Source organism: Urocitellus parryii, chromosome 5 (genome assembly GCF_045843805.1).
Source record: "Urocitellus parryii isolate mUroPar1 chromosome 5, mUroPar1.hap1, whole genome shotgun sequence".
Taxonomy (NCBI): Eukaryota; Metazoa; Chordata; class Mammalia; order Rodentia; family Sciuridae; genus Urocitellus; species Urocitellus parryii.
Genome location: NC_135535.1, coordinates 53,417,643 through 53,440,707, shown reverse-complemented (window position 1 = coordinate 53,440,707; position 23,065 = coordinate 53,417,643). Strand labels below are relative to the sequence as shown.

The 23,065-nt window shown below is 35.9% G+C and overlaps 1 protein-coding gene across 3 annotated transcripts in view; it reads left to right on the top strand.

Annotated features, from left to right (window-relative positions):
- Mon2 (MON2 regulator of endosome-to-Golgi trafficking) overlaps positions 1-9,784 on the top strand; it is a 110,344-nt gene extending 100,560 nt beyond the window's left edge. For all 3 annotated transcript variants that reach the window (XM_026392979.2, XM_026392977.2, XM_077799181.1), the window contains 3 exons: positions 2,304-2,511; positions 5,307-5,389; positions 6,377-9,784. In XM_026392979.2, the coding sequence (XP_026248764.1) occupies positions 2,304-2,511; positions 5,307-5,389; positions 6,377-6,540 (455 nt within the window). In that variant the 3' untranslated portion in view covers positions 6,541-9,784. The remainder of the gene's footprint in view (positions 1-2,303; positions 2,512-5,306; positions 5,390-6,376) is intronic.
- Positions 9,785-23,065: the final 13,281 nt, after the last annotated feature.

Genomic DNA, 23,065 nt, shown 5'->3' with positions numbered 1-23,065 from the left:
TCTTATAATATCTATTCATAGTACTAAATGTACCAAGATAAGAAAGCTACATGGACATCCTTCCAGATATTTTTGCCATAAGACACAAATATCTTCTGAGCTTTAACTTGTATCTTTTTTAAAAAACATATACACACAAAGTCATTCCTTGCTAAACAAGGCCCACCTATAAATAAAGAAGTCTCAGTGCTCATATTGGTTCTCCATTCTTAAGTATGACCTGACATCCACAATTCACAGACAGAAAAGAGAAAGACCAAAATAAATGAAAAGGGAAGAAAAGAAACTGTGAAAGTGGGGAACAATAGCACATGCCTGTAGTCCCAGTAAGTCAATTGACTGACACAGGAGGATTACAAGTTCATAACCAGCCACAGCAACTTAGGAACCCTGTCTCAAAAAAAAAAAAAGAACTGCATTACAGTGATCAAGCACCCCTTGATCTAGCACACACAACCCCACCCCCACCAGGAAAAAAAATAGAAACTGGGAAGAAACAGATAAATGCATAGCCGTAGAAAACATAAGAACACAATAATAATTAGGATCGTTGAAGGGATAAGATTTTTATATTCACGAAACAAAAAAATGTTATGAAAAAGGAACAATAAGAACTCAAACACTAAAAATATTGTAGCTGAAATAGATTTAGTGAATGTTGGCAGAAAAAAATTAAGGAAATCATCAATAACATAAAGTAAAAACAAAATGAACGACATAAGCAAAAAGAAAGGAAACAAATCCAGGCAGTCAAACATCAGACAGCAGATCTTCCAAAAGGAAAGAACAAAGAAATCTAGGACAGGAAATTGTCAAAGAAATAAACTGAAGAAATAGAGCTACATATTTAAAATGATCACTTAATACCCCAAATCATGAAGTCAGACAAAAGACCTTCAATAAGACATGCCATCAAAAATATCAAAATACCTAGGATAAACAAAAGATCCTTAAAGATCTCAGGAAGAAAAAATTCCAAAATAGCATTAGAATTCTTAGTAGCAATACTGGATGCTAAAAACATGAAACAGTGCATGTTTTTTAATTATTATTATTATTTTTTGGCAGTACTGGGGATTGGTTGGTCACCTGGCCTCAGGCATGCTAGGCAAGCACTCAGTTGAGCTACACCCTTAGCCCTTGAAGCAGTGGTTTTAGAATTGTAAATGAAAAGGATTTTAACATGAAGTTTCTTACCCAGGCACACTGTTGGATAAGTATTAATACAGAACACTAGTTCTCAAATTTTAGCATGTATTATAATGGAGGACAAGCTGTACTTCCAGATTTACTTCTGCAGTATGACCGGAGTAAGAATCACATTTCTAACAAGTGCTCTTGTGATGCTGATGTTGTTAGGAACCACACTTTGAGTACCACAGTAAAATGATGACATTTTCCAGAAGTACAAGGTCTCAAAATTTTTTTTTGTCCATTCAATCTTTCTTAGGAAGCTACTGTGCTGGGTGAGCCAGGCACAGTGGCACCCACTTGTAATCCTAGCAGTTCAGGAGGCTGAGGCAGGAGGATTGCAAGTTCAAAGCCAGCCTTAGCAACTTAGTGAGGCCCTAAGCAATTTAGCAAGACCCTGTCTCAAAATAAAAAATAAAAAGGGCTGATGATGTAGTTCAGTGGTAAAGCACCCCTGGACTCAAATCCCCAGTACCACCAAAAACGAACAACCCCACAAACATCCATGAAAACAAAGAAGTAAGCAAAGACAATGATGTGAGATCTAGGAAGTAAGATATAAAAGGAGGAAGGATGAAATTGGTTCCCAGGGTGTTGGCCAAAGACTACTTTTAGATCACCACTAAATAGCATGATTGGAAAACAAAATTAGTCCAGATTGGAAAAAGAAGTCATCTTCCAAAAATGGTGTTGCCAAGAGAGGGGAGGAGAGAGTGATTATTGCATTTGGCCCACAGAAAATTGTTTTATTTAGAAGTATTTTTATAGTGCTGTTGAATGATATAAAAAAACTTAGATAAGAAAATTGGTGCATAGAAGAAGTGACATGGGGTAGATGGTTTGCCTTATTTTTAATCTTGCAAGGGGGGAAACTGTTCATTTTATATATATATATATATATATATATATATATATATATATATACGTGTATATGTATATACACACATATATGTACGTGTGTGTGTGTGTGTGTTTGTGTGATTAATTATAGGTTGGTCATAAATAGTTTTCCTGAGACTGAGAATTTCTTTACATTTCTAGTTTGGTAGAGTTGTTATTGATGTATATTAATTTGACAATTTATTAACCATCAAAAATTGTTAACTTTGCAGAAGCAGAGATTGATATTCGTTTGAGAGAAGAATTTTCTAAAATGTGTTTTGAAACACTGCTCCAGTTTTCCTTCAGTAATAAAGTCACAACACCTCAAGAAGGCTACATCTCACGAATGGCACTCTCAGTGCTTTTAAAAAGGTCTCAGGATGTACTACATCGCTATATAGAGGATGAAAGATTAAGTGGTAAATGCCCTCTTCCAAGGTGTGTTTTTTATTAAAGGAAATGTACTTATGTCATGATTATTAATAAAAAATACCAAAAAACAAAAATAAAAAAGATAACTCTGAAAACCAAGTATTTTCTTAAGTAATCTGAACTAAGGATGTTCATAGTTTTATTTATTCCATACAGTGTAAATATTCATAGGTTTTTCTGCAGATAACATTAATGTGTTTTATTATGGGGTGGTTTTTTGGACCCTTTGTGGAGGTTAAGGTACTATGTGAAGTATGTACTAATTTACCTTTTTGAATCTGAAAAAAAAAATTGAATTCCTAAATATGTCTTCTACCAAAGATTTCTAGATAGAAATGTATAAGGACATGATCTTATTTCTCTAAAGTGAAGATAAATTACATTCTAGGAATATGTTTGTTTTATAGTCATTTCTAGGTTTCTCTCTATATCAACTATTTACATCTTAGATTTTTTTTTTTTATCTAGTCTGTATATATATAAGCCCATGATCCCAAACTGATCTCCTTCTCATCTATCCCAGTTCTGTCAGTAGAAGGGGCTCTAGGCCTTTCTGCTAAGCCAAAGCTAATCAAAATTGGTATACAGACCAGAATTCATCAAAAGATGCAATCATAAATTAGGGTAGACACCAGGCATGGTGGTGCATGCCTGTAATCCCAGAGGCTTGGGAAGCTGAGGCAGGAAATGGATTGCAACTCTATATTTTAGAAAGGAAGGAAATGTTGGATTGCAACTCTATTTTTTAAATATAAAAATTAGAGCTTAAATCAAAGCGAATGAAGCAGACAGAAAATAATGTGGGAGGACAAAGTTATCAAAGTTAGGAAAGAGTCAAGAAAATCACTGTGACTTCCATCTCATAAATTACTATAGGAGAGGCAAATCACTTGCCTTAAATCTTTGTGTACATTCTTATTTACTTATAATAAATTTCAAAAGTTAGAATTGATCTGTCAAAGGATGTAGACATTTTAAAGCTTTTTATATGTATTACTAAATTGCTTACCAGAGGTTTATATTTATGTCTGGAAATTTACATTTTCCAGAAGTATATGTATGAATATCCTTTCCTCAGTTTTTAGCATTTTAAAATGGTTTACCAGTTTATCATTTATTGCATCTTTTTCTAATTGGTCAATGAAAAAGAACCATATAATAGCTTACCTTTTTATTTAATTACTAATGCTTATTAGCCATTCATAAATCTTCTTTTATAGCTCAGCATATTTTAAAATTTCTAGAACATAAATTATAAATCCTCACATTTAAATTTAAATGAAAGAACATTGTAAAGACAGGTATTAGTAATTTAGTTATGGGCATGATTAAAAATTGGTAATCAAAATTGATTTCTGAAGTGTATTTAGAAATACAGAAATAAAGTTGCTTTGAGTGGTCTATTTTATTTATTAGATTATAATATATTGATTTCAGAAATCATCTTTTCCTTTATGTTTTTATGTTCTGAGTATTTAACTATTACCTTTAAATTGACCTTATTTATGGATGTCCTGGCGTTATATTGTGTCATTCTGTTTGTTGCAGTATTATTAAATTTTCTAAAAAGCTACATTGCGACACAATAAATACTTTCTATGCCTACAAAAAGGACTTAAAATAGTACCATGTTTTGGTATTAGAAAGGTCCTATCTATAAAATGAAAACAAACTCATGTCAGGAATAAGTGGGGGCAATGGGGGCTATAAAGCAGAAGAGGTTTATTTCTTTCAGGAGAAAGAAGTGAATCAAGCTATTCTTGTTGGTCCTGTACTCCTAGGTTCATTCTTTGTTGCTAATGTCTCCATATAGTGCTACCTTAGGGTTAATTTCTAGCATGTTTCTTGTTTATTAGAAAAATTAAGTGTCATTGCAATTTATCTACCTCCCTCCCTCCCTCTCTCCCTTCCTTCCTTCCTATTGGTACTGAGTATTTAACCCAGGGGCACTTAACTACTTGAGCCACATCCTAGCCCTTTTTTATTTTTTATTTTGAGACAGAGTCTGACTAAGTTGCTTAGGGCCTTGCTAAGTTGCTGAGGCTGGCTTTGATTTTGTGGTCCTTCTGCCACATTCTCCTGAGTCACTAGGATTACCCATATGGCCACTCTGCCTAGCATATCATTGCTATTTTGAATGTGCTTTTAACAGCCTGGTAAAATATATGCCAAGTGGTAAGTGTATTCTATTTCCATTTAATTTTTGGCAAATTTCTTATACTAATTAATTAACAACAATGAAAAACTCTTGTAAAGATGTTTTAAAATCACATTATAAAGTATTTTAAGTAGTGCCAGGCATGGTGGCCTACGCCTGTAATCCCAGTGTCTCATGAGGCTGAGGCAGGAAGATCTCAAGTTCAAAGCCAGCCTTAGCAAAAGTGAGGCCCTAAGCACCTCAGTGAGATCCTGTCTCTAAATAGGGCTGGGGATGTGTTTGAGTGCCCTTGAGTTTAATCCCCAGTATCTCTACCTCCAAAATTTAAGTATTTACATGAAATATTTTACAAATAAATTTAGATTTGCATGAGTAGTTTGCCCCTTTTAAATTGATAATTTAAAGTAAGAATAGCTACTAATCAAATTTGCACACTGAAATATACATATTTATATGTACTTATTATTTAAATAATATATGAAATGACTTTTCCTTTTGTAATAATTTTAAATTAACATTAACTTTTAATTACATTGTGTTCAGTATTTTTCTGAAGTACATCTGTGTGTACAGACCTTGAAGACACCCAGAATTCACAGTATATTTTAAAATCTTGATGGAAATAATTTCTCATTTCTTTTAGACAACAAGTAACGGAAATCATATTTGTTTTAAAAGCAGTCAGTACTCTCATTGATTCACTTAAGAAAACTCAGCCTGAGAATGGTAAGTGCTTAGAAACTCAGTTATCCTAAAATTCATAGCATTTATGTTCTATTTATGATATACTTTTGTGTTAGATTTTAGGACTAGACTTTATTTTCTCCCCTTCTCATGACAACAAAACATTAAGTCCATTAGGTTGTCAACTAAGTTAATTTAATTCATAATGGGATTTTTTTTTGGTCTTTAAAAAAATCTAAATTGGTTTGAATTCAGGGTGTTGCATGGACAATTCATATTTCATAAATTTTTAATGTAGAAGATCATTAACGTTGGGGTGATAGGTGAATGGAGGACTTTCATCTTCTATTTTTACTGATTCTATAAACAGAAGCTGTATAAATAACTTAAAGTTATTTTCACAGTGCTTTCTCACTTGTTTTCCTTTCTGATAGTCATTCCTTTCCAGTCCATTCTTTTTTTTTTTTTTTTTTTTTTTTTTGGGTACTGGGGATTGAACTCAGGAGAACTCAATCATTGAGCCACATCCCCAGCCCTATTTTGTATTTTATTAAGAGACAGGGTCTCACTGTGCTTAGCACCTTGCTTTTTTGTGTGTTCCTATAATAATCCAAGAGTCTATTGACTTTTCATCTGGCTATCTAGGTGGGTTTCAATGTTTATAAGTTTTTATTAAATGATGAATGTAAGGTTTCCCAGAAGATGACTGGAAAAGACTCTTTAAACTTCCTAGACCAGTGGTGTTTAGCCTTTTTTTTTTTTTTTTTTGACTTCTGTTAAGCTGCAAAATTCTTTTTACAAATGAAATGTGATATGGATTCCTAACATAAAAACAGATAAAAGCAGAACAGCTCTAGTCTGACTTTCCACACCCTTACCAATACCCTTCCTCTTTTCTTTTTCGCACCTCTATCCTGAGAAAGCTTCTTTTTGGGAAAACAGATTTAATGAACAGGTCAGCATTTTCTAAGATGTATACTAATGAGTGACCTTTATGATGAATGATATTTTATTCTTATTACATTACAGTTGATGGAAATACCTGGGCACAAGTAATTGCCTTATACCCAACTTTAGTAGAATGCATCACCTGCTCATCTTCAGAAGTCTGCTCTGCACTTAAAGAGGCACTGGTACCCTTTAAGGATTTCATGCAACCACCAGCATCCAAAGTTCAAAATGGAGAATCTTGACCAGCTACAATACATTTGAAGGAAGAAAAATATCCTAAAGATTGTTTGCTTCTGAGTCTTCTGTAAGAAGGACATTTCTTACTACAAATGATTCTTGGCAACTGTTGTTTGCCTCCTTTGAATTGTAATTACCTGAATTCAGTAATTCATATTACAAGCTTACACATCAACAAAGGCTCATGAATGAGTAGCAGTGCAAGCCTTTAATAAATTAAACTGATGGAAGAGATCAGTTAATGCTATAACATAGCTGCTACCATATCTTCAGTTGGTGATTTAAAAGTGAGCTTATGTACAGTTTGTGGTGTATGTGTTAATGATGTACTTTTTAAAAAGAAAAGATATTTCAATTCCGTCAGATTTATTAGGCTGGTGTTTTTGCACCCTTTTTCAGGTACAAAATTGTACTAAAATTTTATGCAAGATTGTACTGTAACATTCCATATTATCTACAACCAGCCTTTGTAAACAAAGGGAACTGATATACTTGTGTGTATAATAAATGGTACAGTTCTGTATAAAATAGTTGAATTTATTGTTTAAATTTTAATAATATTGATAATGTTAAATGCTTGAAGCTCTATTATTAATTCAAAATTATTTACTCACCTTTTTTCTTTAATTTGCCTTCTTATGCAGCAAATAAGTTTACCATGTAAATCATACAGTTAGCTTCTTGTTTATTTTATATGTATTGTTAGTGACCATTAGCATCCAACTAGAAAGGTCATGTGAACACAGCAGCAAATAGTCTATGACCTGCTGATTTTGCAACTTTGAAATATAGGTTATTAACCTAATACATTGAGATAATTATAGCACTATGACTCCATCATACCTCATTTATTTAAATCTCTCTCCAAACTTTCACTTAAGTCTGTCTGTTTTTATATTTGCTGTCTTTTAAAGACTTTTCATATTTTATATTTCTACTGATTTTTTTCCTGTGACTAACATTTGTCACTGTCTTTGAATTATTACCCAGACAAGATTTCAGATTTCCCAAAATTTTGCCTGGGAGATTTTGTTCATTTCAGTGCTTCATTTTGTAATGTTTTCATGAGAAGGAAAATAACTATAGTAACCCACATGTAAAAAATGTGTGTATGTATTTCAAAACAATGACAAGTGTATTTTTGGAAATAGACAAACATTTAGAAGTATAGTAAACTTACTGTCTTGGAGTAAAATGCTAGTTTTTGTTTCACTCTCCTATCCTAGTGAAGAAGAAAAGTGCTCTTGAGTACATTAACTTGTTTCTTTAAAAACTGACCTAGCTCACTGTATTTTTTATTTAATGTATTATGCTATTATAATATTTTTCTTCTGAGTTAAATTTTCATAATCACTTATGTGAAAACATGAAGATGTTTAAAACAAATGATTATTCATAAGAAATAATAATGGTCTTGGTATTATTTTAGTGTACTGGAAGGATTTTTTATTTTAATAGAATTTATAAATTTCAGCCCCTCTAGAATAATCTTAAAACTGCAAGGAGATGTTAGAATTGAGTAATGAAGGGAATGCAATTTGGGGGTCTCTTGTAATTGTGTAATTATTTAATTTGCACTATTATCTGTAAACATGGTAAGGCCTAGTTTTTGAGGGAATGTGTTTATTTATATGAATCAGTGAATTTCTGTTTTATTATTTCACCTGATATTAAGGTAAAATATGGCTTTTCATAGATTTTACTTTCAGCATTTTCCTTAAAGTTGTGGGGAAAAAAATTACCCAAACTTAATTTTCTATATTTGAATAGGTTAAGTTGGGAATTTAAAAAGTATGAATATCTTGATAGAGTATTGAAGTGGAATAACAAGGGTAGTATACCATTTTAGTAACATGTTAAAAATATTGCCATGAACTTACATGAAGTAAAAATGTCTATTTTTGAGAAATAACAGATCAATTGCACTCAGAATGATTGTTCTCTAGTGAAGGTTAAATATGAGTCAAGGGTATACAGCATACATTTATATAAACTGAATAGTTTGAGCTAATACTGTTTAACTTTCAATACTAGGACCATGCCCTGCTGTTCAGAACACATTAATGTGATGAATGTGTTAATACCGTAATCAGTGAAAGTCTTAGTGTCAAGCATGTGAGCTGCCCCCTGGGTAGAATAATTGACAGACCTTTTCCCCCAGCATATCTCCTATAGCTCTCCAGGAGTCACTGATTGCAATTCATGCTCTTGAGGCAAGCTTTCCTCTAGACTGTATTTTTCGAAACTCTCCGGACTCCAGGGAGGTTAACACATTGACCTGGCCTTATTAAGTGTGAATTGGGTTCTTTAGAAGAACTAGGTTGTATAAAATTGCTAGATGCCAAGAGATTCAAAAAGGAAGCTCCCAAAACTATGTTCATTTTGTTGCACAAGTGAGCCTGTTAACTAGTCCTTGAAATAGTACTAATAATGTTCTCTGGGATACATATTAGAAATACAAAGTATTTAAAGCCTCACATAATCACTTTTTGTCACTGACAAGGCCTATGTTGTAGATTGATGAACAATAGGCAACAATTGGATGATTAATGAGGTTCTTTTCTATTTTGTTCTTTATAAACAAACAGTTTTTAAATAGATTGATTTTCAGTTTCCAACAATGTTAGCACTGCCAAGAAAGAAAAGTTCATTTTGTAGTGTCTTATTTAGGATTTCTTTTTAACTAGTGTTAAAAGTTTTATTAATTTTATTGCATATATTCATGAGTAACATTTACTAGGAGCCTGTTTGATGCCATAAGGGGAAAAAATGCTGTGAAGTCTGACTTTAAGACTTTATTTTTAATTTTATTATATAAATAGCTAACTTCTAAGTTGTTTCTCTCCTGTTTTCCTCCCTGTGGTTATTGATTCCAATTTTGCTACATTCTTTAAAGAATGTCAGCAGAAGGAAGAGATGAACAAGTTAGTGATATATTTTATCATGGATGATTAACATTTCCTTTAAGTAGCAGGCCAAAAACAACTGTTATATGTTCTTTCTCATATAACCTTGAGTATTTTGTTCATTATCACAATTTGGTACCACTAGTCCTAGGTGAAAAGATCCAAATTAAAAACTTGAGGGTGAGGTAGCATAAATTATTGAACAGAACTAGGAAACAACTGAAAAGTATAGTATGCATTAATGAAGTGGTTATTATTACATCAATGTCAATGAAGGGCAGTGTAGTTATTGTATAATGGCTAATACATCCTCCATATAGAATAATTTAGATGGGTAACTAAATCCTTAAAAAGACTGCTTGTTATATAGGGGGATCTTTCTAGCCAAGGCAGAATACTTTCAGGAACGAACCTACCTTTGATTACTACAGAAATTAACTGGAAGTGTAGAAACCCTGAAATGGATCAAAGTCTGGACCCAAAATATTGTGGTCTATAGTGTTTTTGTTTTTGTTTTGTTTTTGATAGAAAACTACCAAAAATGTGTACAGAAGTGGTCTCTTTGGAAGCCTTGCTAGCGGCCTGATATGTTCCTTTAGATTTCCACTTAGTAGATTTGGCATTTTGTCAGATATGTGTAATGTATTATATTTTACTATGCTTAGTGTTGCTGGATCATATTTATTTACATTATTAGTGAATTTTGCTTTTTTTAAAAAATCACCATTTGTGAGAAGAACAAGAATTCATATCACATGGTGTGTCACCAACTTATATTTAGTGGGTAAATAGTTTTTTAATATTTCATGACCATTTGGATTAAATTTTTTTGTACTTCTGGAAAGTAGAGTGATGCTTTCATTTTGAATGAAAAGTTTTTATAGATTGGAAAAAGAAAACTAATATCATTATGTCTTGAATTGTATGCATACCACTTCAGATGGGGTTAGATAAAATAAATTTCCTATAAATTTAGTAATTCAGAATATACCAGCAGTGTTTTTTTTTTTTTTAAGACATGCCACGAGTCCTTTTGTGAATCTGAATACACTTAGTAATTTTGGCTAATTGAAGGCAGTGAAGCTGAGGTTCTGCCTATTCTTTGACTTTTAGCAGTATATTAACTTCTCAAGATTCTCTTTCTTTTTCTTTTAACAGTACTGGCTATTAAACTCAGGGGTTGTACCTGCTAGGCAAGTGCTCTACCACTGAGCAACATTCCCAGACCTTTTCTTTTATTATTTTGAGACAGAGTCTCACTAAGTTCTTGATACAAGCCTTGGACTTGTGATCCTCCTGCCTCAGCCTGTGGAGTTGCTTGGGATTACAGGCATGTACCATTGTGTCTGGCTCTGTTTCTTACTTCTAAAGCAGATATTATAAGTTGCTATTTTTTAAAGAAGAAATGCATAATTTGAGTTTGAAATTGATTTCATAATAATATTCTTAGGGTAATTATTCAGGTCATTTGATAAATGTACCACTATATTCTAACGTTTTTGTCATCCCCCTCCTCCCCGGCCCACCATAGGCATCTTTTCTTTTTTCTTTCTTTTTTTTTTAATGTGTTTACCTTTTCCTCTTACTTTCTTCTGGCTTTTCTCTTTTCATTTTTTTATTCTCTGCCTCTTCTCATTCTGTTCTTCCTTTAATTCACCTCTCACTTGATCATAAGTAGCAGAACTATTAATGGTAGAACCACAGTTCACTACCTAATAAGATTTTGTAAGTCCTTCCACTTTGCCCACTATGCTTAGTGTTAAATAGAAGAACTTTAACTTGTTCTTCATTTTGCAAAAAATGAAGTTCCCCTGCCATTTCAAAATAGAAGAACAAGATAAAGTAATTGGTGACTATAGCTTCTACTGTCTTTCTGAATCCACAGGATGCTCACAAAATGGGATTCTATAGACATGAGGGATGTAACTGCTAAATTTGGAAACGATCATGTCTTTGCTGTGATGTGAATATAGAGAGATGATGCCACTTTTCTCAAGGAGGAATGTTTAAAATCTATTGACTTGAGGGTTTTTTGTGTGCCTGTGTTTTGTTGTTTTTTTTCTTTTGGGAGAAGGTTGTTTTGTTTTTTAAAGATAGGTGCTTTGAACTGTTTTAGATTTATGTTGTCCAAATATTACTTATTGATTGATAATATTTGCACTGTCTACTTTGAGGAAGGATTTGAGGCAGCCTATTGTCCCTATATTTCATCCATTTGTTTTTCTGTTGCAAAGTAATTTTGTGGAACACCTAAGACACCTAGTTCTTATCTCTGAATCTTTCTATACTATCCATATGCTTGTTGCTTATGTTTATGCAGAGGTCAATTAAAACATTCCCAATTATGCTATGGGATTGATTCTAGTCCATCAAATAAGAAAAAGGAAACTATTGAGTTTTGAGAACATTTTTAGTTGCTGCAAATGATGTTACCTTAAATTATATTTTAGACTAAAAGTCAATTAATAGAGCAGCCAAGAAAGATCTCCTAAGCCATGCCTTTATTTGGAAAACAATTGCAATATATTAACAAGTACTTTTTTGTATGAAGCTTTACTAGATGGAGAAAAATTCCAAAGTTACAATATTTCAGGCTTATTCTTTTTATCTAAATAAATAAATAAAATATTAAGCTGTAGCCCCAACTGTGCAAATTTTGTTTGCTTTCCCGCTTTTACTACCTCTGTCACAATTTTAACACCTAGCATACAACCCCCATCTCTTAAGGCAGTTACCATATGGTGTTTATGTCAGACGATACATTTATCTAATTTTGTGAGATTCTGTTTCAGTTCCCAACACAGTTCTTAAAAGTATTGCCACTGTTGTACTTTTTCCTGATAATTTTTACATTGTTGATGTGTATCAGCTACATATTATAATCATGAAAGTCTTTGGGCTTCAAACTGAAATGTTCTTTGTAGTGGAGGATATATTTTTCAAAAAGCTACATTGTCATAATGGTAATTGTATATATAGATCCTGAATTTCTTTTACAGTTACTAGCATGATTCTAGGTTTTTTTTTTTTTTTGAGAGAGAGAGAGAATTTTTTTTAATATTTATTTTTTTAGTTTTCGGCAGACACAACATTTTTGTTTGTATGTGGTGCTGGGGATCGAACCCGGGCCGCACGCATGCCAGGCAAGCACGATACCACTTGAGCCACATCCCCTGCCCAGATTCTAGGTTTTTATTTATGTGCCAGTAGAACTCGTTTTCTCATTATAATATAAAATCATAATTTCTTTGATAATGTACCTTCAGATTTGATCATTGATTCATTTTTCTTTACTATCTTTTGTTTGCTTTCTCATCCCCATTAATTCTAGACATTATTGACACCCCACATTATTTGACTGTTTAAAGACAATAGTAATTCAGGTGTTGCACATTTGTAATCCCAGTTACTTAGGTGGCTAAGGCAGGAGGATCACAAGTTCCAGGCTAATTCAGTCAATTCAGGATGAACTGAGAAAAAGGATGGTGGTGGGGACTTTTATAAACCAAGTGTGGAGCCAGACTGGTTAACTTCAAATCACAGATCTTTTATTTACCAGACATATGACCTGAGCAATTTAATTAACTTGTTTTGGTTTTCTCATTTATGAAACAAGAGTTAATTGTGATATTAACTATTGTTTATTGTAATATAAAGAGTGTTATAAAGCATTGGGCCTGGGACATGGTAAGTTTTAAGTAGTAAGAAACATTTGGCACACATAATTCAAGAAATATGCAAAAAACCCATAACTTCTCATGCCATAATAGGAACTAATTATTCCTTTTACTGGACAACCACCAACTATTAAGAATCTACTGTGTGTTCTTTATTATGTCCTTGTTGATATGTGACAAAGTCATTAGGGGATCTTACGTGCTGCTCATAGCTAGTTGGGGGAACCACATGCCAAAAATAATAATAAATACAAGGGTATATCAAGAATAGATTTGTCATTAACAACATTTTAACTCTGATTTTGTGTTAAGTATTGAGTTATTAGTCTCTTCCCTTATGGAGGTCACACTATAAACATGAGGGATGCAACTGCTAAATTTGGAAACAATCAAATTTGACAAATGTTAAATGAACTTTAACAAATGTCCAAAGTACAAAGAAAGACAAGCTTAGATTAATATGGGATCATAAAATAAGGAAACTTAGCCTAGTCATCTGTGGTTCAGGTTACTATTGCTATTAGTGTTCAACAGAAAAATCAATAAAGAAATGAAAGAGATGGGCATGGCAAAGACTTCAGGAGGCTGAGGCAGGAGGATCTCCAGTTCAAGGCCAACTTCAGCAACTTGAGCCCTAAGCAACTTAGCAAGAACTTGTCCCCCCACCAAAAAAAAAAAAAGAAAGAAAAAAGAAAAGAGGGCTGGGGGTGTAGCTTAATGGTGAAGGGCCTCTGGGTTTAGTTCCCAGTATCAAAAAGAAAAAATAGAAGAATGAAAGAATCACTGGTGGAGACAGAACTTAAAATGAACCTTAGAAGCTCAGTGGCTTTCCAGTGGGTCTAAAGGATATTGGAGGGTATTTTCACAAGTAAAAGTGAGAAGGCACATCTGAAATAAGAGGAAACTGATAATGCACTGTGGTTTGTAAAACAAGTCGGCTGTGAGAGATTGAGGTTCAGTCATGAAATTCCTTGAAAGCTAAGCAGAATACTGTGTGGCAAGGTTTGGTATTTTTAAGAATAAATATTGAAACTAAGGAAGAAAAACTCTTTAAGTTATAAGCAGGATAGAGTATAGGGAATATGGAGGAGAGAAATCTAAGGCCTTCCAATTTTCCTGCTGAGGTGATGATAAAGATTAGCTGAAGGTGGTCACATGCAAAGAATGCTTAGACTCCCACATATTACAGGTGGAGAAAAATAGAGTTGATGATGATAGCACACTGTGGATGATGAGTATACTGATGTCAGCACTGTAAAAAACAGGTTAATTGTGCAAAGGAATATGATAGGGTAATAGCTTGATTAAATTTGGTTGGAGACTTTATTGCTCTAGCAAACCTGTATACCTTAGACCAAACAACTGTTTAATGGCCACTTAAAATGCTATGCCATTATGACAAATGAATTTGCTATGGTGCAAGATAATGTGATCCACTATACAATGAATTAGCGGTAAGAGTGGGGTCACAGCAGCTGTATCATTGCTTATCAAGCAGGTTGGTGTGAATTTTCTACACTTTCTAGAAAGGATCATTGTGATATATAGTTGCATTTATGCTTTGTCAAGTAAAGCATTTAATTCCAAGTGTATATATATACATACATGGACACCTAAACAAATACATAAATATTCTTAATTGGAAATAGTTCAGGCAAAGTCCTTCAGCAGTTGCTTTAAAATTGGCATAACATTGGGATCTAACACTGGACATATCCATATATATCTTATTTTCTGAGTATGCACATATAAATATGAAGCCCATCTGGCTGGTAGCTTTTTAATCTGAAAATGGTTTTGGTCCCATCACATAAAGCATATAGAACAAAAGGGGGAGGCGGGCAGTATTTAATTTGCTGTGAGATTCTTGACCTCACTCTTCTCCAAAATTAAGATTTTTTTTTTATTTTAAAGAATTACATTTGTTTTGTATGCATTTTTGCCCAATTTTGCTGTGAATCCTCCAGATGCTGTGAAAGGATCAAAATATGGACAAAGTCCTAAAGTGTATCTGAACACACACTTTATTTCTCTCCATTCCATGATTTTGCTAGCCTGAATTTCCAGGAGCTTCATGACTAATACAGTAAATAAAAAGTGAACGCCTAGCTGGTTATGGTGGCGTAAGCCTACAACTCTAACTACTTAGGAAGCAGAGACAGGAGGATCTCACTTTGGAGGCCAGCCTCAGCAATTTAGCAAGGCCCTAGCTCAGTGGTAAAGCGCCCCTGGGTTCAACCCGAAATATCAGGGGGAAAAAACAGGATGTCGAGATAAATTTTAATTTCAGCTAAACTTTTAAGAAAATTGTCCAGACATATGCTTAAAAAACGTACTCATCTGAAATTTAACTGGGTCTCCTGTGTTTTATTTGGCAACTCCTAGGGACTTCTTTTAAATAATTTGTTAATGTGCATAAAAATTTCTAAACGAGAAGTTAAAAAAAAAAGTTGTCTTTTTTTTTTTTTTTTTTTTAACAACAACAGATGAGGCTCCATAGCAGTCAGCCTTCTGCCAAATTTGGCCTAAAAAAGTGGGAAAGAGAAAACAAAAACCACAAGTCTCAGGAGCCTGCGCATTAAAAGGAGCTGTGCAGCAGCTTTCCCGCCAGTTTTCCGCGGAATGTAGCACAGCGGCCACGCCGCGGGGGTGGAGCGCTTACGGCTCTGTCCTTGCCAGATAGGAAAGGAGGTGCCGGAAACTTTAAACGCCGGCCAGAGTACAACGTGTCCACTTAGGCGGCGGTAGGCGCCGCCATCTTCTTCGCCGGCAGAGACAGGGAACACACGGGCTCCACTTTGCCGGCTAGAGCAGATTGGGGGGCCTTGCCGCGGCCTCAGCACTCTGGTGACGTGGAATCGGGGTCCCCCTTTTCGGAGCTGATTTCTGGTAGCACGTTGAAATCCGCCAAGGCGGGGAACGAGGACGCCGCCTCGGTCCCGGATGTAAGATGGCGGCGCAGGGGGCGGACTGGCTGGGCGGTCACGTGGTGGGGAGTAGCGCGCCAGCCTCCTTAAGTGATCTCTATGGTTCGTCCGGACGCACTGGAGCAGCGGAGCGCGAGACGGGTCGTATGTCCGCGCGTGCCGAGCCGTCGTCACCCAGTCCGCCGCGCAGCCCGGTTTCAGTTTGACGGGGTTTCTGTGTTTTGTTTTCGCCTCTTGCAGAGCTGAGCGGGATTTCCCCGAAGGATGCTGGGGAACGGGTGGCTTGGGGACTTCCGGGCTATCCCTCAGCTTCGTCGGGGCGCTGGAGCCCTCGGCCGTCTCGGCCGGACGCGTACGCGCCGAGAGCGGGCAGGCAGCGGCTTGGCAGGGGTGAGGCGGGAGGGTGCGGGCCCGCCCAGCCCCCACCTCGGGCTCGGGGCGGAGGGCGCAGGACGTGGCAGGCACCCCCGAGGGCGGCGGGCGAAGCCTGGAACGATGCTCGCCGCTTTCGGGGTTTGCTGGACCTAGTCGGCGCCTCGCTGCGCTTTTGCCGCCCATTTCCTGCTTTCTAGCGGCGCTGGGGACGAGCTCCCCACGGGGCAGAGGAGGGCGCGGCTTTCTCCGCAGGACCCCACCGCCCCTTCTCCCGAGCGGTCGATGGCACGGAGATCGCGCGGGTAGCCGAGCCGCCTGTGGCTCCGCAGCTGGGCGCGCGACGGCAGCGGCCCAGCTGGGCGGGGTCTCGGGCGCGGCGGGGAACGCCAAGAGGAGAAGGCGCGGCGGGCCAGCGACGGCCGAGGAAGGACGCGGAGCGGCCCCAGCCGCGCTGCCCTCCGCGTGGTCCGGTGGCTCCCGACACCATGGCCCTGGCTGAGGTAGTAGTTTGTGCTGTTGGTCGGGTTGTGACATTGCCCGCTGTGGAGATAACTGCGCAAGCTACTGCCTTGCTAGTGCTGGTGATGCTCAGCGCCGCGAGGACAATGGCTGGGAATCCCCTTTGTTTTCCGGGGCGCGGGGGCGCAGGGACAGCCCGCGGAGCCCCGGTGCCAGCGCCGCGGAGACCGTTAGCTTCGCGTCTTCCCGGAGGAAGGCGCCAGGGCGGAGGGGTGGAGGCGTTGCGTGGGAGAGCCTAGGGGAGAGCCGAGCCGTCCGATTCGCGCTCTGGAGGGAAGGAGTGGAATTGTGTGAGATGCCGACACGCAACTTTTCACCCCAGATAATTTTAACTGTGCTTTCAGTGGTTAAAGCCAGATTTAATTTGTACCTGCTCCATTCGTGAGCTGTAGGGCGGAGTGGAGAGAACTGTGGTGTCGTGCAGAACTGATGTGGGGACAGAAGGGTGAACCCCGTAATTACAAAGTTTATGCCTTACCACCTTAGATCTGTGTTTTAAAAATTTTAATATTGCTCGATAAATTTAGAGTTTCTTGAAAAATGTAAACCTAAAGCAATTTACAGCTTCTGTTTTAACTTTTGTTTGCAACTCCTTGAAGGTGATTGAGTTTGTAGTCGAACTGCACTATTCAGATTTTTTTAAATGTGTAAAGCAAAAATAAATTATTTCTACAGTGTGCTGTGTTTTGTTTTTTTTTTTTTCTGTTTTCTTTTTAGTTAAACTTAAGGTCCAATAAATTCTGGTGCAGTGGGATTTCAGGCTTTCAATACCCATGTTATGTGGTACTTTATATCGTGTTTTAGTATGGAAGTCAAGACTGTAGGAGTTGTAAGGTGTGTTTTCTAGAAACTAAGAGTTTAAAATCTAAGAACATCTAGTCTGATTCGTCAGCGACTTCTACTTCTAATAGGAAAATACAGTTTTTATAGAGAAAATGTAATTTGGGTAACTAATGAAAATTACTTGATATTTTAAATATCCTGAAGTCTGTGTGGAACATAACCTATTTTTAAATTTTTTTTCACTGAGAGAAGTAGGTGGTAAATATTAGTACTTTTTCCTTAAAAACTTGTATTTGACTTGTGCAGATCGTTTTTATTGTCACAATTTTCTATTGTTTTTAGATGCTCTGTAAAGGGGGAAAAAAGCAATCTTTGCTAAGAAAAATGCACATACAAGGAAAAAACTTTTTGAAACCAAATGAATCACTTTTGTCCTCTTCTGTAGGAGTTTGGTGCTTTTGTAATTCCAAAATGATCTAATAAGCCTACCTTGATTGGATTTTGGTTTAGCCTTGTGGATGACCTTAATCTGATCTCCTCAGGATGGAGCCATCTCATTGTGAGGACATGAAGAACCTTATCTTGAATCTTAACTTGCAAAAAATATTTGACTATTGGCTTTGTTTGCTTTTGTTGATTGCAAAGAGCAAAGTAAATTTAGGACTTATTAAGTATCTGTTATTTTAAATGATGAAAACCTCTGGGATGCTTTATCAATCTTGATTTACAGAGAAATTAATAATAAAATTTTTTTAATTTCATTTTCCAGGACACTTAACCAAGATAATTTCTAACCACTACACAGTTTAACCTTTTTATGGAGAATCAACAGTTGCTAATTTACATCCACCTTGAAGTAATATAAATTCTGTTGGTAGTTTAGATCAGAAACTCTGTGGCCTGAACAGATAAACTTACTTGTAGTTTGTCTTGTGCTTTTAAAGTAAAATTTGTTCAAACTAAACTGCCTACACAGTTAATATTTTGAATTATTAGATATTTAGGAACTTTCATAGATTGTTGTTTGCCAAGTTACCAGAGAAAATGCTGCCATCAGCTGACTTTTATTTTGCTTTAATCTTTTACTTTAAAAATGAATCGGCTTTTTACTTTCCCAGTTTTCTACATGCTGATGGAAACTACCAACTGAATATTTTCATTGTTGACAGTTGCCTACAAGGAGAACTTGCCTTATCAAAAAATATAGCTTTCCAAGTCAGTATTATTGACATTTACTTGGTGTAATTAACTTTTTGTAAAAGGTCTGCTGTCAAGCATTTAAGTAATATGTAGTCGCAAAAAGCCACCAATGAGAAGAAATAAGGCAGTATTTTGAGAGCACTTCTCAAGAACTGAATCAAAGGAAAGATGGGTCATGGCAATGACATTTTAATAAATACCATTCTCAACTGGAAATAGATAACATGGTATACGTGTTGTACCTTGTAAAGACTCTTGGGGTGCACAGTTTTGCTTCATATCCCAAGACTTCCTAAATGTTGTATATATATATAAAAAAAAACTTCATTTATGAGTTATTTTAGATAATTGCCTTTTGACATGTAGTCAAGGCTGAACAACAAGGATGCACCCAAGACATTTTGTCCTGTGAAACAGCACCAAAGGATTTTTTTTTTTTTTTTTTTTTTTTTTTGGTGAGAAAGAGACACTGAGAATTGAACCCAGGGGCACTTAACCACAGAGCTACATCTTCAGCACTTTTTATTTTCTATTTGAGACAGGGATTTGCCAAGTTGCTTAGGGTCTTGCTGGATTTTTACTGAGGACGGTCTAAAAGGTGAGATCCTCTTGCCTCAGCCTCTTTGAGTCATTGAAATTATAGGATGTGCCACTCTGGCTGTCTCAAAATCATTCTTCCTAGAGACACTTGACAGAGATTAGTTCTTAGGAATAGGACTGAGGAGCCAAGAAGGCAATATTTCCTCATAACTACATATTCACACTCCTGTTTATTCCACCCCACCACCTCCATGATGAAGAAACCTGACAAAAGAGATACTTTACTTACCCACCATATAGCCCCTTCATAATTTCTGCAACAAAAGCAAATGGAATAATCTTTAAAAATGAATTAGACCAGATCTTTAATAACGAAAAGGAGATTTGTGACCATCATATAATCCAAAAAGCTATTGATGCCACTAATAGCTAGATAAGAAGGAAAAATATTAAAATTACCCATGATTGTCTAAAGAAGTTCATTGTTTTTTCAGATTGCACTGTTAAGTACCATGGGGAAAGTGAAGTAATTGTACAGGTAGGTCATTGCCCCAAGGGAAAACAGAAAAGATAAAATGTGAGTTGTTTAAGAATCAAAATGTGGACAGATGAAAAAGTTGCTAGTGACCTACTTCCCTTTTGAGACCTGGCCAAAAAAAAAAAATGGGTGAAAGAACTGGGGGTTGTAGTACTTAGAATCATATAATAAAATAATTTTGAGTGTTCTAGTATGTCTGTTGCTTGAAATCTTGAAGATAAAATGCAAGTGTAGTTGATAACTGAATAATATTCTAGGTGACTAAGGTTTTAATTTTGTATTACCTGCTACTAATAAGCTGCATGTCATCTAAATTTAAGAGAAATACTAGTTCTTCATGGAATATAGTATTAAGTTGAGAGTTAAATATTTGCTGGAGGGAGGGGTTGCTAAATTTCCATTTTATGCTTACCTTTATTTAAATCATCCAGCAGAGCGCCCTTGGATTCAATTCCTGGAATGGGATTGGTGAGAGGGAGGCATGTAGATCCTGGGGCATGGATGAGCTGGTGTTAGTCATATTGCTCAATAAGGCAAAACAAATCCTATCTCTGTTTATGTCTTAGTGAATGAAACAATATGTTCTGGATAAACAATTCTTTATTTTATTTAAAAAAGTTGAATACCTGTACTTGGAATACAGTTGATAAAACAAATGTGTTATGAAGTTTGCATTATAATATATTTCTCTAATAATTACAGACAGGTAGTGAGGACTGTCAGGGCTACCTGAGATTGTTTCAATAGGAGTTACTCAGGTACCTCTTGAGCCCTTGCTCCAGAACCACTATTGGTATTGTGCTTCCACTTAAAACACACCCATTTCCCATTGGTGGTTTTGGTTTTTTTTTTGTTTGTTTTTGTTTTTTTTTTTTTTTTTTAAGTGTTATTCCCAACAGAGCTGCCTTCTATCCCCTCAACTGGGCATAACACAGCAGGAAGTATTTGTCAGTGGAACTATAAGACCTTTAAGAGCTTAACAACGTAGCAGATGTCTGACAACCTTTTGGAGAAACTCTACCCATGGAGAAATCTAAAGGCTATACACAAGATGTCACATTTTGTGATGGGCCTCGTAAATGTTTCGAAAAAGTTCAAAAAAAGCAAGAGCACGCTATTGAGGGTGTCCAGTGTGGGGTGTAGAATTCACCTCTCTGGAGCTGAAATGTGAGATTATTTTAATGGTCAGATTATTTTAATGGTATTAACGACGACCTATAAGAGCCTTGCAGGGTCTGAGAACAGGAAAGCGGCAGGTGCTTTATTTATCCTATCTTCTTTATGCAAATTACACCTCAGGGTAATTAAACAGTTGTGAGGAAGATTTTTTTTTTTTATATATTTCAGTTTAACAATGTAGAAGGTATAATGAAAATAGATGTTAACATTTACAAAATCTAATGAAAAAATAAAACTATGTCTCTTCAATGGCTGTTGAAACTATTAAGGCAAATGCTGATGGGCAATTATTTAATTCTTGAATCAGGCTGGACCCACTGTTGGATCTTCACATGACAGGTAGATATTCTGTGCCTCCTGAGGTGATGGAATAAAAGAATACCATCAGGGAGTTACAATAATTCAAGTTAGATTTGCATCAAGCTTCTAGATCTGACCATCAAGTTATAAGAAACTTGGCAGAGGAACATGTTAAGTAACCACAGGGGTGCAAGTAGCAAAATTCAAGTTGGAAAACTACAGGATAAATAGTCTTATAATAAGTTGTAGGAAAATGGGAGGTGAAATCTACACATTAAAATTAAAGCTGGGGGGCTGGGATTGTAGCTTAGCAGTAGAGTGCTCGCCTAGCACTGGCGGGACCCAGGTTCCATCGTCAGCACCACATAAAAATAAAGGCATTGTGTTGTGTGTGTCTATCTACACTTAATGTTTTTAAAAAATTAAAGCTGGGCTGGGATTGTGGCTCCGTGGTAGAGCCCTTGCCTAGGACGTGCGAGATCCTGGGTTTGATCCTCAGTTCACATAAAAATAAACAAAATGAAGACATTGTGTCCAACTACAACTAAAAAATATTTAAAAAATATTAATTTAAAGTTATCAGTTAAAATGTATAGCCCTTGTCTGGATTCTGGTTGATCAAAGCCACCTGGAAAAACATCTTTGAGATAGTTGGAATAATTTTAAATACAATGTTTGAAATTGAAGAATTGTTAAATTTTGATAGTAGTATTGTGTTTTTTGTTTAAGTCCTTATCTTTTAGAAAATATATACTACTAAAGAATTTACTTACAAAGATATGATACATAGACTTTGCTTCATGCTTCAGAATAATTCATGGGGTCAGGGATGTGCACAGTGGAACTACACATGACAAAGTTGACCTTGTATGGGTATTTGTTGATGCTCAGTGATGAGTACCTAGGACTTCTTTATACTCTTCTACTTTTACATACATTTGGAATGCTCCATAATAAATAAACAAACAAATAAATAATACCTTAAGAATGGTAAAGGAAATATGAGAAACAGCTTGGTTGTTGGAAGAACCAAAGTGAAATGAGAAGACATATGAAGACACATCAAAGTGAGTAAAGTACAGGTAAGTGTTCTTTGGGTGTCCTCCCAGACCACTTTGAAATAGTACATTGATCCCTATCATGAGATCAATCCATTTCCTTAGAATCCAGATCAGATTTACTGACTGATACAGAAGTTCATGCATGCCTAAAACATGATACCACTGTTTAAATATAATTAAAACAAATTAATAAGGGATGTGTTTAGAACTTGTACTGAGTACTTTGTATAATACTGGCTTTAATGTTACCCTGTTAAACTAATTTTCCATTAAATATAGACATTTTGTTGGTTCCAAGGTCTTTTTATAGAATTATGCCTTCCTAGCATACTTTAAAAAAAATACTCTAAAACAAGTACTCTAATCTAAATCAATTTACTGGGGGAAAAAAACTTTGGCACGAACTGTTTTCACTTAGTTGTTTTTCCTCTTATTCCTCCTGTCTAACTGAAACCTTGTACCCTGTGGCCACCATCTCCCAATACCCTTTCCTCTACAAATACACACCTGGCAACTATCATTCTA